General features: G+C 51.7%; 1 protein-coding gene across 3 annotated transcripts in view; it reads right to left on the bottom strand.

Annotated features, from left to right (window-relative positions):
* Window positions 1-2,775: 2,775 nt before the first annotated feature.
* The window catches only part of PCYT1A (phosphate cytidylyltransferase 1A, choline), a 41,617-nt gene continuing 30,892 nt past the window's right edge, over window positions 2,776-13,500 (bottom strand). For all 3 annotated transcript variants that reach the window (XM_081911121.1, XM_081911119.1, XM_081911120.1), the window contains 6 exons: window positions 11,024-11,140; window positions 8,676-8,827; window positions 8,030-8,108; window positions 5,954-6,096; window positions 5,564-5,752; window positions 2,776-3,931 (listed from right to left, as the gene is read on the bottom strand). In XM_081911121.1, the coding sequence (XP_081767247.1) occupies window positions 3,725-3,931; window positions 5,564-5,752; window positions 5,954-6,096; window positions 8,030-8,108; window positions 8,676-8,827; window positions 11,024-11,140 (887 nt within the window). In that variant the 3' untranslated portion in view covers window positions 2,776-3,724. The remainder of the gene's footprint in view (window positions 3,932-5,563; window positions 5,753-5,953; window positions 6,097-8,029; window positions 8,109-8,675; window positions 8,828-11,023; window positions 11,141-13,500) is intronic.

Genomic DNA, 13,500 nt, shown 5'->3' with positions numbered 1-13,500 from the left:
AAACGCAGCAGCTGTAATAGGGAACGGAAATTCTGTTTCCCACAATGCAAGAAGGGAGTTTCACAAGGCCCATTTTTCAAGTGGTCAAATGTACAAGATGCTTCAATGCTGGTATTTTCAGGATGGACGGCTGTCAGAAGGTCCCTCAATTCTGCAACTCTCGCATGGCCAATGAAAGGTTAGTTTGGATGCTACTGGAGTGGCATGAAAGCTGCCCAAACATGGCTTGGGTCCCATGATGTTCTGCTAGCATATGTGAAGTACCACCATGTGGCTTTTCAAATCCATTATGGGACTCATAACAATACTGTCATCGGCTAGAGCACAAGGACTCTGCTCTGGGTGGAAACTTGGGACAATCAGAAACCTCTGTGTAGCGGTTCCTCCCCAATTACGACCCTTTTTTTAAAAAACAACAACACAACAACCTGTGTTGAGGACTAAATAGTTATATGAATAATGAGTGTAGCTGTAAGGGTGGAAGAGTTCATTGACATTCCCACCACCTGTTCAGCTGCGAAGGAAGGAAATGCAATTTCTGGCTAAATGCATGTGGTGGCCCTGGAAAACTATTTGCTTCTAGATGTAAAGAAGTTAATAACCCTTGCCTATTTTCTCCCTCTTACTCTGGGAAGTATGGAAGTCTCCAAATATTGCGTAAAAGGGGTGCATGACACAGTGCCCAGGTGAGTTCATTCAGAGGCAACAGGACTGTGCTTCACACATGACTAAATAAATCTGCACAAATGCTGCAAGCAGGTTGTTCTATGAAGAGCCTACCTTGTGTAGCAACACCCGTGTAGGGGCCATCACTTACAAGTACAGGTGTGCGAGATTTGTGCCCGTCCCTAACCAAAACCCACTTTTGTACAGTAATTTTGCAGGGCCGAAGTACTGTTAAGTGTACTGGCCTTTGGGCTTCTTTCAAGGTGGCGATCTTTCAGTGCTACCGTTGCTCTACAAATCTACATCTTAGAGAGAGGGACCACTGGTATAATGCAATATGTAGCAGTCACTATTTCAGCACCCCAAATCCAGTTGTTTTTTTTTTAAAGTCATCCAACAAATTTATCTGCTTCTGTAGTGACCTTTGAAGGTATCGTTTCGGAATGGCTGGCTCCATAAGTGTCATTCCTTTAGGGCCGCTGACACTCCTGTTCCCAAAGCAGTCTCCAGATGAGCCGGTTTGGGAGACAATTTCTGGGGCAAAAGAACGACCCTGAGGTGCCGTCCCCCTCCAACTCGCTGTTTTCATGGCAAAATGATCTTTTGGAAGAGCGCCCCCAAAGGAAAAGACACCAATTATCCTGAGGCCATGTGTACCACGGCAATTTTATGGGGAAAACTTTCAGAAGTACATTTTACCGTATGAATAACATGGAAGGGAAATCTGCCTTGCGGCAACTCAGTTCCTGCGCCTGTGAATCAACTTTATACAGTGTGCAAATGTTCAGAAGTGCGTCTCAAAACAATCCAACTGAACACACTTTTGAAGAGTTAAAACGGGGCAATCCAGCATTTCCAGGACTCTCCCCTCTCCCTGTGGAATGGGAAGGTAGGCTGAGGAACAGAAATGCATTCTCCTTCGGATTGTTAAGACACCAGGGGAAACTCACAGGGAAGAGAGAGCATGGCACTGTCTGCTTTGTGAGCTCCCACCAAAAATCCTGACGGTGTACGGCCCAGACTGACCACCACAGTGGCAATCTGACCAACACCTCCGTTCCTGTCCAGGGACAATCTTCATGTCAGAACATGTGTGGGGCGCCAGGATGCCTTGAAGCTGTCCCGCTGAGCTCACAGAGTGTGGCAGAGGCTGTCTGCCTGCTCTGTATTCTCAGAGCACGAATAATTCCTCCTGCCCCCCTCCGAGACATTTCACAAGCTGATTTTCCTACAAAGAGACAATCTCTTAAGAAAAACATTAACTCATGAAATAACCCAGATGAGCAGTCGTCCACGCTCGAGGGACAGCTGGCATCGTTCTTGACAGGGAAACACCAGAAGTAGGGTTCTGAATCCAGGGAAAATCCATGCAGAGCTGACAGTTAACTCTGAACATTTATTACACAGTTAACAACAAAAGCCAACAGGAAGACCACCCCCAGACATCGGGCAGTCGGGCAGTTCACTGAAAGAGCAGCTGTTTTGCGTGATATTAATTTGCACCTTACTCAAGGCAGGGCTGAGAGTTGGCAGGGTTTGCACTCGAACACCCAGGAGATTTGGAGGTGACGCAACGAGTGTGTCGCACCCTCTGAGCAAGATCCGTGCTGCTGCTGGTCTTTCCTGGGAGCACAAAACACACACTCAGCCATAGTTGCACAACGGGGCGGTTCCCCTCTTCCCCGTGAAGGGGTGGGAGGTGGGCAGCAAAGCCCTGGCCACTGGGCATGTATGACAGACACAGGCAGGCAGGGGAGCAGAGTTGCAGGATCAGACAGAGCTGCATGGTGTACTTTGGAAGCTGGGAGGCAGGAAGGGGTTAGGGTCAGGTAGGGACGTTCTGAGAAGAGATGGGTAAGTCAACAAAGGCGAGATGGGTATGTCAACAAAGACCAAACACCCGGCGCCAGGAAAGGGGTCACAAACCTTTGCTTAAAGCACAACACGCAAAAGAGATAAAAATTTAAGCTTTTAACAGGTTCCCAAGTTTCCTTGTTTTCGCTGCCCAACAAGTCTCAGAATGGGGAGAATCGGGGTCGCTTTTCCGGACGCTACAGAACGACTGCCACCCATTCAGCCCTGCTCTGGCTTTGCAACGCAACGTAGCCTGATGTTCTCCTCCAATTCGGCAGCAAGCAACTTGCCTTTGAAGCCTGGGGGGTGGGTGGGTTTGCTACTCCTGCTGCACATCCACAGGAACTTTAAGCCAACTTTGCCCATTTGGGAAGCGAACTGAAGTTTTTCTTTTATTATTGTGTGCGCCAGAAGCAGGAAGAGGCAGCTGAGCAGACGACCCAACAACCTCACCGCGGTTACAGTGGGAATCTGCAGACATGCCCCCCCCCTTTTTGCACAGCCTCCCCTCCCACTTATCTTCTGGAGGACCAGCAAACGGGGGGAACAGAAGGGCTTGCAAGGTGACCGACTGCCGCTTCGGCATCCCAAAAAGCATCTTGTGACTCCACAGCCAGCCGCCACCTCTCTCTCTCTCTTTACAGATTTTCTACTGTAACCACTTCCTGCACTACTTCGACTTCACACCAGCTCAAGGGCCTTGCGGGCCTTGAACTGGATACAGCCTGTGAGGAGGCAGGGGGCACCCTGGGACTTGGGGGCAGGTAGGCAACGATGCTTGCCTGCAGGGCAGCCTCCCGGCTCTGCCAGCCCCATAATTCCCCCGCCAACCAGAGCGCTCATTTCCACGAGTGGCTCGGGCCGGTTAAAAGTTTAAAAGGAATACACCTGCTTTAAAATAAGAGCCACCTTCCCCCCGTTTCCCCCAAGAAACAAGACAGCAAATAACCAATGAAAGGGGAAGTGGGGAAGGCGTTCAAACGCAACAATGCGCCCCACTCCCCAAGGCACTAGTCCTCAGCGAGAGGAGGAGGAGGAGGACGCTGCCCGGGTGGGCTGCCACGGCAGACTCAGCCCTCGGGCAGCTTGTTGAGGGGGAGGCGCTTGCTCTCTGGAGCTCATCGTCAGCGGTTCTCTTCATGCCTGGAGGCGGGACTCATCAAGGAAGCAGCATTTGCAGAAATCCCCGCGGGGTCCAGGGTCTCTAGTCCTCCTCGTCCTCGCTGATGTCGTAAGCCACCGCCGACTTGTTCCTGGGGACGTTGGCCGGAGACGAGGGGGGCGTCCGGGCAGTGAAGGGCCAGCGGAAGGAAGGGGAGGGGGAGCGGTCGTGGGTGGGGCTGCTGCTGGGGCTCTGCTTGGGGCTGATGGCCTGCAGCATCCGCCCCTTGCCCTCCTTCAGCATGTGCTTCTGGGGAGGAAAGGCAGAGCGCTGGTCAGAAACCTGCCGCAAAACCCGCATTCAGAATACTCGAATTAAGAATAGGAGGCTGCCTTACGAATCAGACCCAGTGGTCCGCCTCGCTCAGCAGTGGGCCCTGCTGCTGTTGGACTACAACTCCCAGAATCCCTAGCTAGCAGGAACAGCGCTCAGGGATGATGGGAGTTGCAGTCCAACAACAGCTGAGCACCCGGTCTGAGACACGCTGGCACACTGACCAGCCGCGGTTGCTTTCTGGGGTTTCAGAGAAGGGGTCTCTGCCAAGTCTACCTGGTGATGCTAGCAGGGGCTGCACCTAGGGCCTTCTGCAGGCAAGGCAGGTGTTCTGCTGCTGGGTCTGGGTCCTTCCCATGCAGAGGACTCGCACCGGCTCCAAGTTTCAGGCCTTTCCCATGCCACTTATCCAGGCATCAAACCATTAGTTCCCCTGGCTCTGTACTGGCTGCAGCTCTCCAGAGGTTCAGGCAGGAGTCCTTTGGCTGGAGATGATTTTGGGGACTGAACCTGGGACTTTCAGTGTGCGAGGCAGGGACCCCATGGGTCATCTAGCCCAACCCCCTGCAACGCAGGATTGTCCTGTCTGAACTCACCACATGGGTTAGCTGTTAGCATGTGCAACAAGGCTTCCTTTATTGAGCTGGATCACCTGGGGCCCACCCAGGTCAGTATTGTCTGCTCTGACGTAGCAGCTGCTGACCAGGGCCTCTTCCACTCTCCCTTCTGAGATCCTTCTAAGTAAGGCGGACGGGGAGCCTCAGTCCCAGAGGCTGAAGACAGCCAAGCCAAACCCCTTGTGATGGCCTGGGACTCAGACTCGGATGCTGAACCTGAGGGATCCCAGCCTGCACAGGATTCCCCGCCTCCAGAGCTAGCTGAGCCAGGGCTGGGGCTTGAGCCTGAAGGGTCCTCACCTGTGCTGGATCCTCAGGTGCAGGCACCAGCTGAGTCTGCTCTGGCTCCTGAGGTGATGGAGGACCCACTGCCTGCAGGTGCTCCACTCTCAGCCCCCTCAGGGGAAGCTGAGGTTGCCTCTGGGTCCGGTAACCCTCCAGCCTCTCCTGAGCTGCAGAGGCTCAGGGCAGAGAGGCGGAGGGAACTAAGCTCTCGCAGGAGGAGTGCTCGCCTCCAGGCCAGGAGAGGCGAGTCACCTGTGGACCGGGGCCGCCCTATGCCTCGGGGCAGATAAAAGCCGGCCAGCCCCATCCCCAAGTTGCGGGAGCGACATCGTTGGTTCCTGCCTGAACCCTGTCCTGCTTTCCTGTCTGAGCTCCTGACCCGCCCTGGCTCCCTGCTTGCAAGCCTGTTCCTGACTTCACCTGGCTCCCTGCCCTGCACCCAGCTTCAGCTACTACGGACTGCCTCCTCGTTGCACCTTTGACCACGGACCGGACTTGGACCTCGCCTCTTGAGTAACCCGCAGGATCAGCACACCCCCCGGTCCTCAGACCACACCCCCTTAATGGTTCTCCTTTGTGCCTGGGTGGAACGTTTGGCCCAGAGGGTGCAGGCACACGTGCAGAGTGCAGCTGGGCCATGGGCATGCAAGCCCTGAGACAAGGTAGGCAGAGGAGCGGAAGGCGTCTGACGCTGTTGCCTCCTTACCAGAGCTCCTTCGGGGCCAAACATCTCCAGGAAGTTGCCAATGAACTCGCGGGACTTCTCTTCCCATTTCTGGATGAGGTCGATGCTTTTCTCCTCCACTTTCTGCACAAACTCCTTGGACTTCTCCTCGACGTCCTTCACCCTCTTCTTCACTTTGTCCACGCGCTCTTGCAAGTGGTACTTCTTCTCCTGCAATACAAGAGAGAGTTAGGGCTAAGTTGGTGGCAGCCACTGAAAAACGGCAGCCTTGGGGACAGCACCAGGCAGAAGGGCCAAATTCTGCACACAGAAAACACCTCGCTCTGTCACAGACTCAAAGCAGATGCAGAAATGTGTTTCTCTGGGTGGCAAGATCTGGATTTCGTGGGATTCGGGGGTCCCCGGACTCACGTTGATGAAGCTGACGTTGAGCTCCTTAGCCGTGTAGCCCCTCTGCAGGTTCCGCCGGGCGTAGACGTCGTAGTCGCGGACGATGCGAGTGATGATATCCGACGTGGAAATCCCTTCGGTTCTCTGAGTTGGTGCAAACATTCCTGCAAGCAGATGGAGAGATGGTTGGGCGGGCAGACAGTCGACCCCAGAAGGTTCCGTGCACATGGCGACATGATGCAATCTGGAAAGGCCCTGTACCCTTCTTGGAGACTTCCCATTAGAATGATGAGAAAGACTGGGGATGTGGGGGGGGGGGTGGGGAGGAAGGGAAAGGGGGGGGACAAAGGAGGAGGAAGCAGGTTCAGGCTTCACAGCCCCCAGCCCCTGCGTTCCCCTCCCACCTGAATTCACTCCTCTCCAATGGCCCATCTAGTCCAGCACTGGCCAAACAGACGCCAATAATAATAATAATAATAATAATAATAATAATAATAATAATAATAATTTATACCCTGCCCTCCCCAGCCAGAGCCGGGTTCAGGGCTGCTAACGCCAGTAAAATTACAATAAAAACATAATAGCCAATTTAAAATACAGGTTAAAATGCAATTAAAAATGCAGCCTCATTTTACAAGTAGCCCATAAATCAAAACCATAAGGGGAGGGAAACAGAAGGGTCAGACTGAGTCCAAACCAAAGGCCAGGCGGAAAAGCTCCGTCTTGCAGGCCCCGTGGAAAGATGTCAAGTCCCGCAGGGCCCTAGTCTCTTGTGACAGAGCGTTCCACCAAGTCGGGGCCAGTGCTGAAAAGGCCCTGGCAGTAGTTGAAACCAATCTAACCACCTTGAGACCTGGGACCTCCAAAGTGTTGTCATTTGTGGACCTTAAGGTTCTCCGCGGGGCATACCAAGAGAGGCAGTCCCGTAGGTATGTGGGTCCTAGGCCACATAGGGCTTTAAAGGTCAAAACTAGAACCTTAAACCTGACCCTGTACTCCACCGGGAGCCAGTGCAGTTGGTAAAGCACTGGATGAATGTGATCCCGTGGCAAGGACCCCGTAAGGAGCCTCACTGCGGCATTCTGCACCCGCTGGAGTTTCTGGAACAGCTTCAAGGGCAGCCCCGCGTAGAACGAGTTACAATAATCAAGCCTGGAGGTGGATCACTGTGGCCAGATCAGGGCGAGAAAGGTAAGGGACCAGCTGCTTAAGACGTCAGAGATGGAAAAATGGCACCTTTCCTGAGGCTGCAACCTGCGCTTTCATGGAAACCTGCAAGCAGGATTTGAGCACAAGAGCAAGTCTCCCCTCCTGTGGTTTCAAGCAACTGGGATTCAGAAGCATCGCTGCTTGTGACCTCATGGCTAGCAGCCCCTGACAGTCCTATCCTCTAGAGCAGTTTCAAAAACTTGGGTCTCCAGCTGTTTTTGGACTACAGTTCCCATCATCGGCTTAGGACCCTCGTACCTACGGGACCGCCTCTCCCGGTCTGCCCCACAGAGAGCCTCAAGGTCCATATATAGCAACACCCTAGAGGTCCCGGGCCCTAAGGAAGTTAGATTGGCTTCAACCAGAGCCAGGGCCTTTTCAACACTGGCCCCGGCCTGCTGGAACGCTCTGTCTCATGAGACCAGGGCCCTGCGGGATGTGATTTCTTTCCACAGGGCCTGTAAGACAGAGTTGTTCCGCCTGGCCTTTGGCTTGGAGCCAATTTGATTCCCTCCCCCTCTTTCTTTTTCCCTTCTCCTCCTGTGATGAGGCTGCATTTTAATATTTTAATGTTTCAATATTTTAATTGTTGTATTTTAATCTTGTTTTTAAGTTGTATTCATTCAACTTGTTTTTATTATTGCTTGTTAGCCACCCTGAGCCCGGCCTTGGCTGGGGAGGGCAGGGTATAAATAAAAATTATTATTATCCCTGCTTGCTAGGGATGATGGGAGTTGTAGTCCAACAACAGCTGGAGACTCGCGATTGGGAAAGCCTGCTCTAGAAGCATGTAGGGAAATGAGGAGGCTCTGCACATCCCAGCCCCAAGCCTCCCCAGAGGGCATCGCGGGAGGGCTGGGTGGTTCTGCTGCAGAGACACAAGCTCACCTGCTTCTTTTATGTGCTTATAGACATCGTCGCTGCCGGCAGAGGAGTAGGGGATGTCATCATGGGCAACAAAGTCGATCTGTGGGATCGGACAGCAAGAACCATTAGCAAAACAGCGGAGTCTGGGCAGCAGAGAAGAGGGGGCGGCACAACCCATGACCTGGTGGATGAGGGCACCAAGCAGAGACTGGCACAGAGACACAGAGCAGGGAAGGCCTTTCAGCCCATTGTGCTGCCACTGGCCAGGTCTCTAGGGTGCCCCCCATCAGAGGGCAGGAAGAATGGAGTCTGGCTCCAGTGTGGTGTAGCGGTTAAGAGCGGTGGACTCATAATCTGGTGAACCGGGTTCGTGTCTCCGCTCCTCCACCTGCAGCTGCTGGGTGACCTTGGGCCAGTCACACTTCTCTGAAGTCTCTCAGCCCCACTCACCTCACAGAGTGTTTGTTGTGGGGGAGGAAGGGAAAGGAGATTGTGAGCCGCTTTGAGATTCCTTAGGGTAGTGATAAAGCGGGATATCAAATCCAAACTCTTCTGCTTTTTGCCACGGCTCAGAGAATCCCGCCTGGCTGTAAGGCTAAGGACTAGAAAAGCTACAAGGGACCCAGCCCCTTTCCCTCCAAACCACCTTTCACAGAGGCTCTTTTACCCTGTGCTCAGCCAAGAACTCGGGCGTCAGGGTCCACGGGGCATTCCTCACCACCTCGTCCACGTAGCGGCAGTGCTGCACGGCGTCGTAGCGCTCGGCCTCGTTCATCACCGTGAAGCCCTTGAAGTTGTGCGTCAGCTCGTCGCTGCAGACTGCAATCGTGGAAAGGGCAACGGGTGAGAACGTGAGCTCTGGGCCTCTTAAGCAACCCTGCCCATCCTCACTGGGGCGCCTCCTCCCCGGAGCTCCCACCTCCCTGTGGTGTCACAGCGCCACCTAGGAAAGGGCTGCAGCTCAGGGACAGAGCATCTGTGCTGCATGCAGAAGGCTCCGGGGTCAAGCCCTGACATCGGGGGGCTGGGAGGGACCCCCTGACTAAAAACCCCACAGAGCCGCTGCCAGTCAGTGTATGCAGTATTGAGTTAGATGGACCACAGGTCTGACTCAGGATATGTACATAAAGACTCCAGTGGGAGAATAATAATAATTAGAATTACAAATCAAGGAGAAGTAATTATCCCAGTTGGAATATATACACCCAATGAAAAAAAAAGTAGAATTCTTCAAAGAACTAGAAAAAAGGTTGCTGGAATACACAGAAGAAAAAAATGATCCTCAAGGGAGATTTAAATGGGGTAACAAACCCGGAGATGGACAGAACAATAGGACAGAGAGGGGAAAAAGAAGGAAAGCTGCCACATAGTTTTTTCGAACTGGTAGAAAATATGGATATAAAAGATGCGTGGAGATTTAAACATTTAACAGAAAAGGACTATACTTATTTTTTCAGAACCAAATAAATCCACCAGTAGATTTGATGCCATTTGGCTATCTAAAGACCTACTTGGGAGAATAGATAAGATACAAATTCTGCCAAAACTAGGTCTGATTCAGGATATGACATCTTCCCAGGGAGCCTGGGTATGTTTAGCCTGGATAAGAGGAGACGGAGAGGAGATATGATAGCCGTCTTCAAATATCTAAAGGGCTGTCACACAGGAGATGGAGCAAGCTTGTTCTCTCCTCTGGAGGATAGGACCTGACCCAATGGATTCAAGTTACAAAAAAGTAGATTCTTGTAAGAAGAAGAACATTCTGGCAGTGAGGGCTGTTTGGCAGTGGAATGGATTTAATCTGGAGGTTGTGGACTCTCCTTCTTTGGAAGTTTTCCAGCAGAGGTTGGATGGCCATCTCTATTGGATGCTTTAGCTGAGATTCCTTCATTGCAGGGGGCTGGACTAGATGACTCTCAGGGTCCCTTCCAACTCCACAATTCTATGGTTTTGGCTTAACCCCTTAAACTACATCTCTGGCTGAAACAAAGTGCACACGCTCCCATCAACACCTTCCCTCCCGCAACACTTCTTGGGACAAAGGGCCGAGTTTTGCTTTTTCAGAAATCTCCACAAGTCACTGTATACAAGGAATAGCACTTTTTGGAATAGCAGTACAGTGGTACCTCGGGTTAAGTATTTAATTCGTTCCAGAGGTCTGTTCTTAACCTGAAACTGTTCTTAACCTGAAGCACCACTTTAGCTAATGGGGCCTCCTGCTGCCACTGCACCGCCAGAGCACGATTTCTGTTCTTATCCTGAAGCAAAGTTCTTAACCTGAAGGACTATTTCTGGCTTAGTGGAGTCTGTAACCTGAAGCGTATGTAACCCGAGGTACCACTGTATGCATTACTTTAAGAACTGTATAAACACTCAGAAATAAACTGTACAGAGAGCTAACTGCACAATAAAACTGTGCTAAAACGCTACAAAGTCAAGACAGTATCCCAGGAAAAGGAAGAAGGAAGCTTTGCTTGGCATCTGGACCCCAGGGAGGCAACAGCCTCCCTTGTGACATCTGGCCAGATGGAACAGACAAAAGTCAGCAGGGTATAAAGACAGGCCAATATAGCCAACACACGACTGTCATGATGGCAACTTGGAGAAGGGCCCACTTTCGCATTGGACACACCTTAATGGAATGAAACCTGAAGTGCTCTGAAATGGCAATGGAACACATACTGGCTTGTTCGTTTTTTTCTGCACAGGTGATACAGATCAGCTGTGGGTTTGATCAGTTTCAACTTAACACTCCCTGGGGTCCTACGTTTTAGACAAGCCTCCTTGGCTGTCTTCTGGGCCATGTTTTTCCTCCAGGGGAAAAAGTACTTTCTCTTGTCTGCTCTGAATCTTCTCCTGAATCAAGATCCCTTGGTGAATCTAACCAAGTCCTAGCACTATGAGAGAGGAAGGGAAAAAATTCCCTCTACTTGCTTCTTACGTATCATGCGTGGTTCCCCCGGCCAGGTAGCTTTCCTCCAAAATGTTTATGGAGTCAAAGGAGCTCTGCCTTACCTCCTACAATCAGGTACGTGTTTGGGAAGAGGTTTTTCGCCTGCATCAAGGCCCGTGCGTGCCCAGAGTGGAAAAGGTCAAATATTCCGTCGGCGTAAACCCTGACTGGTCTGTCCACTAAGAAGAGGAAAAAGGAAAAGCTTGTTAGTGAGGTGCTTTAAGGCTCCCCCAAGAGCCTGTTCCAACCCCAAACCCAATATTCTGTCTGCTACACTAGAGTGGCTCTCTTTGCACAGCTTCCTTTGTTCAAGTCCTCAGAGTTCCTGGCTGCAGGCAAATCCACAAAGACAATGGCTTCAAGTTACAAGAAAGGAGATTCCCAAGGAGAGGAAGAGCTGTTTGACAGTGGAATAGTCTCCCTTGGGACTCTTCTTCCTTGGAAGTTTTTAAGCAGAGGTTGGATGGCTGTCTGTCTTGGATGCTTTAGCTGAGATCCCTGCAGTTGCAGGGGGTTGGACTAGATGACCCGCGGGGTCCCTTCCTACTCTATGACACAATCAGACCCAGAGCATTTGCAAAAGTAGCAGCAATCAATCAGGGCAGGCGAGCAAGGAGACTTCCCTAATCTCTAATCACTGGAGAGCCAGTGTGGTGTAGTGGTTAAGAGCGGTGGACTCGTAATCTGGTGAACCGGGTTCGCGTCTCCGCTCCTCCACATGCAGCTGCTGGGTGACCTTGGGCCAGTCCACTTCTCTGAAGTCTCTCAGTCCCACTCACCTCACAGAGTGTTTGTTGTGGGAGAGGAAGGGAAAGGAAAGGAGATTGTGAGCCGCTTTGAGACTCCTTAGGGTAGTGAAAAAGCGGGATATCAAATCCAAACTCCTCCTCCTCCAGCTTCAGCTACTTGGTGCATCAGCGATAAGGACCCCCTTGGCTGTAATGACTTTTTGGCACCCATTAGATTTTCACTGGTCATGAGAGATCTACTCAAATAGGCAATTTCCAGGGAAATTTCAGCATATGAAATACACCTGGGAAAACAGGTTCAATGTGGCACAACGATTTTGGGAACCAGCATAATTGTGAGCAACTCCGTCCTGCTGTAAACTCAACCTCCAAAACCCTTCCATATGCGGCTGTGTCTCACGGCTCCAACATACTCAGGAAGGATATCCATGTGCAAGAGCATGGGTAGGAAAACTAAGGCCCGGGGGCCAGTTCCGGCCCAATCACCTTCTAAATCGCGGACAGTCCAGGAATCAGCATGTTTTTACATGAGTAGAATGTGTGCTTTTATTTAAAATGCATCTCTGGGTTTTTTGTGGGGCATAGGAATTCGTTCATATTTTTTCCCAAATATAGTCTGGCCCCCCACAAGGGGGGGGGGGCAGTGGACTGGCCCCCTGCTGAAAACGTTTGCTGACCCCTGTGCAAGAGGGACCCATGCCTTGAGGAAATGGGGGAGACTGACCAAATTCCTATAGAGTCAGTGACAGCCACCCAGTGACGGCCACCCGGCTGTAAATGAGGATTACCGTATTTTTTGCTCTATAAACACACACTTTCCCTCTCCTAAAAAGGAAGGGGATATGTGTGTGCATCTTATGGAGCGAATGCAAGAGGGAGGCTCTGCCCTCCTCGGGGAAAAGTCCCCAAGAACCGCACACATACTCTGTGCGCTCTTTAAAGGGAGCATGGCTCTTGGGGGAGCCTTAGCCGCACACAGCCTCTCCTGGGCAGGGGATGAAGGCTCCCCTTGCCTGGGAGAGGCTGCGTGCGGCTATCCCATAAGCCAGGACAGTCAGCGGGATCGCAGTACAACGATCCTGTTTACTGTCCTGGCTTCTGGGATTCAGAATATATATTTTTTTCTTGTTTTCCTCTTCCAAAAACTAGGTGCGTCTTATGGTCCGGTGCGTCTTATAGAGCAAAAAATACGGTAAATAAATGCATGCAAGTTAAGTCTACCAAGAGCTAGTAGCCACAATGCCTATGTTCTTCCTCGGCCGTTGGTTGGGTGCCGGACTGGGCACTGTCCGAAGAGTGCCGGACTAGTTGTGCCTTTGGCCTGACCTGGCAGGTTCTCCTTATGTTTGTACAAATGAACATCGCCCAAAGCGGCAAACTGCCTGTGACCCCCAGTTCAAGGCTAAATCAGAGCTGTTTATCAAGTCTGGAGCCTGCAGATAAGGACGTAAGGGAAGTCTGCTGTGTCAGGCCAGCGGCCCCTTTCGTCCAGCAGCTTGTTCTGACAGTGGCCAGTCAGATTCCCGTGTGACGCCCACAAGCAGGATCCGAGAGCAGGGGCAACTGTCATTTTGAGCCATGACACCTCCAACAGGGCAGACAGACTGGAGCCATTGTGACTAGCAGCCATCGAGAGCCACACCCTCCTCCATGAATTGGTCGAGTCCCCTTTTAAAGCCACCCGAGGCCATTTCTGCCTCCTAGGGGAGTGAGTTCCAAAGATTAACTCTGTGCTCTACAAATGGTCATGAACGGGGGACCTTGGGGGTGACGGGCAGGGATTCACCCTG

The sequence above is a fragment of the Podarcis melisellensis genome (genome assembly GCF_964234715.1).
Source record: "Podarcis melisellensis genome assembly, chromosome: 5".
Taxonomy (NCBI): Eukaryota; Metazoa; Chordata; class Lepidosauria; order Squamata; family Lacertidae; genus Podarcis; species Podarcis melisellensis.
Note: the sequence above shows the minus strand (reverse complement) of the source record. Positions and strands in the feature narration are given on the sequence as shown.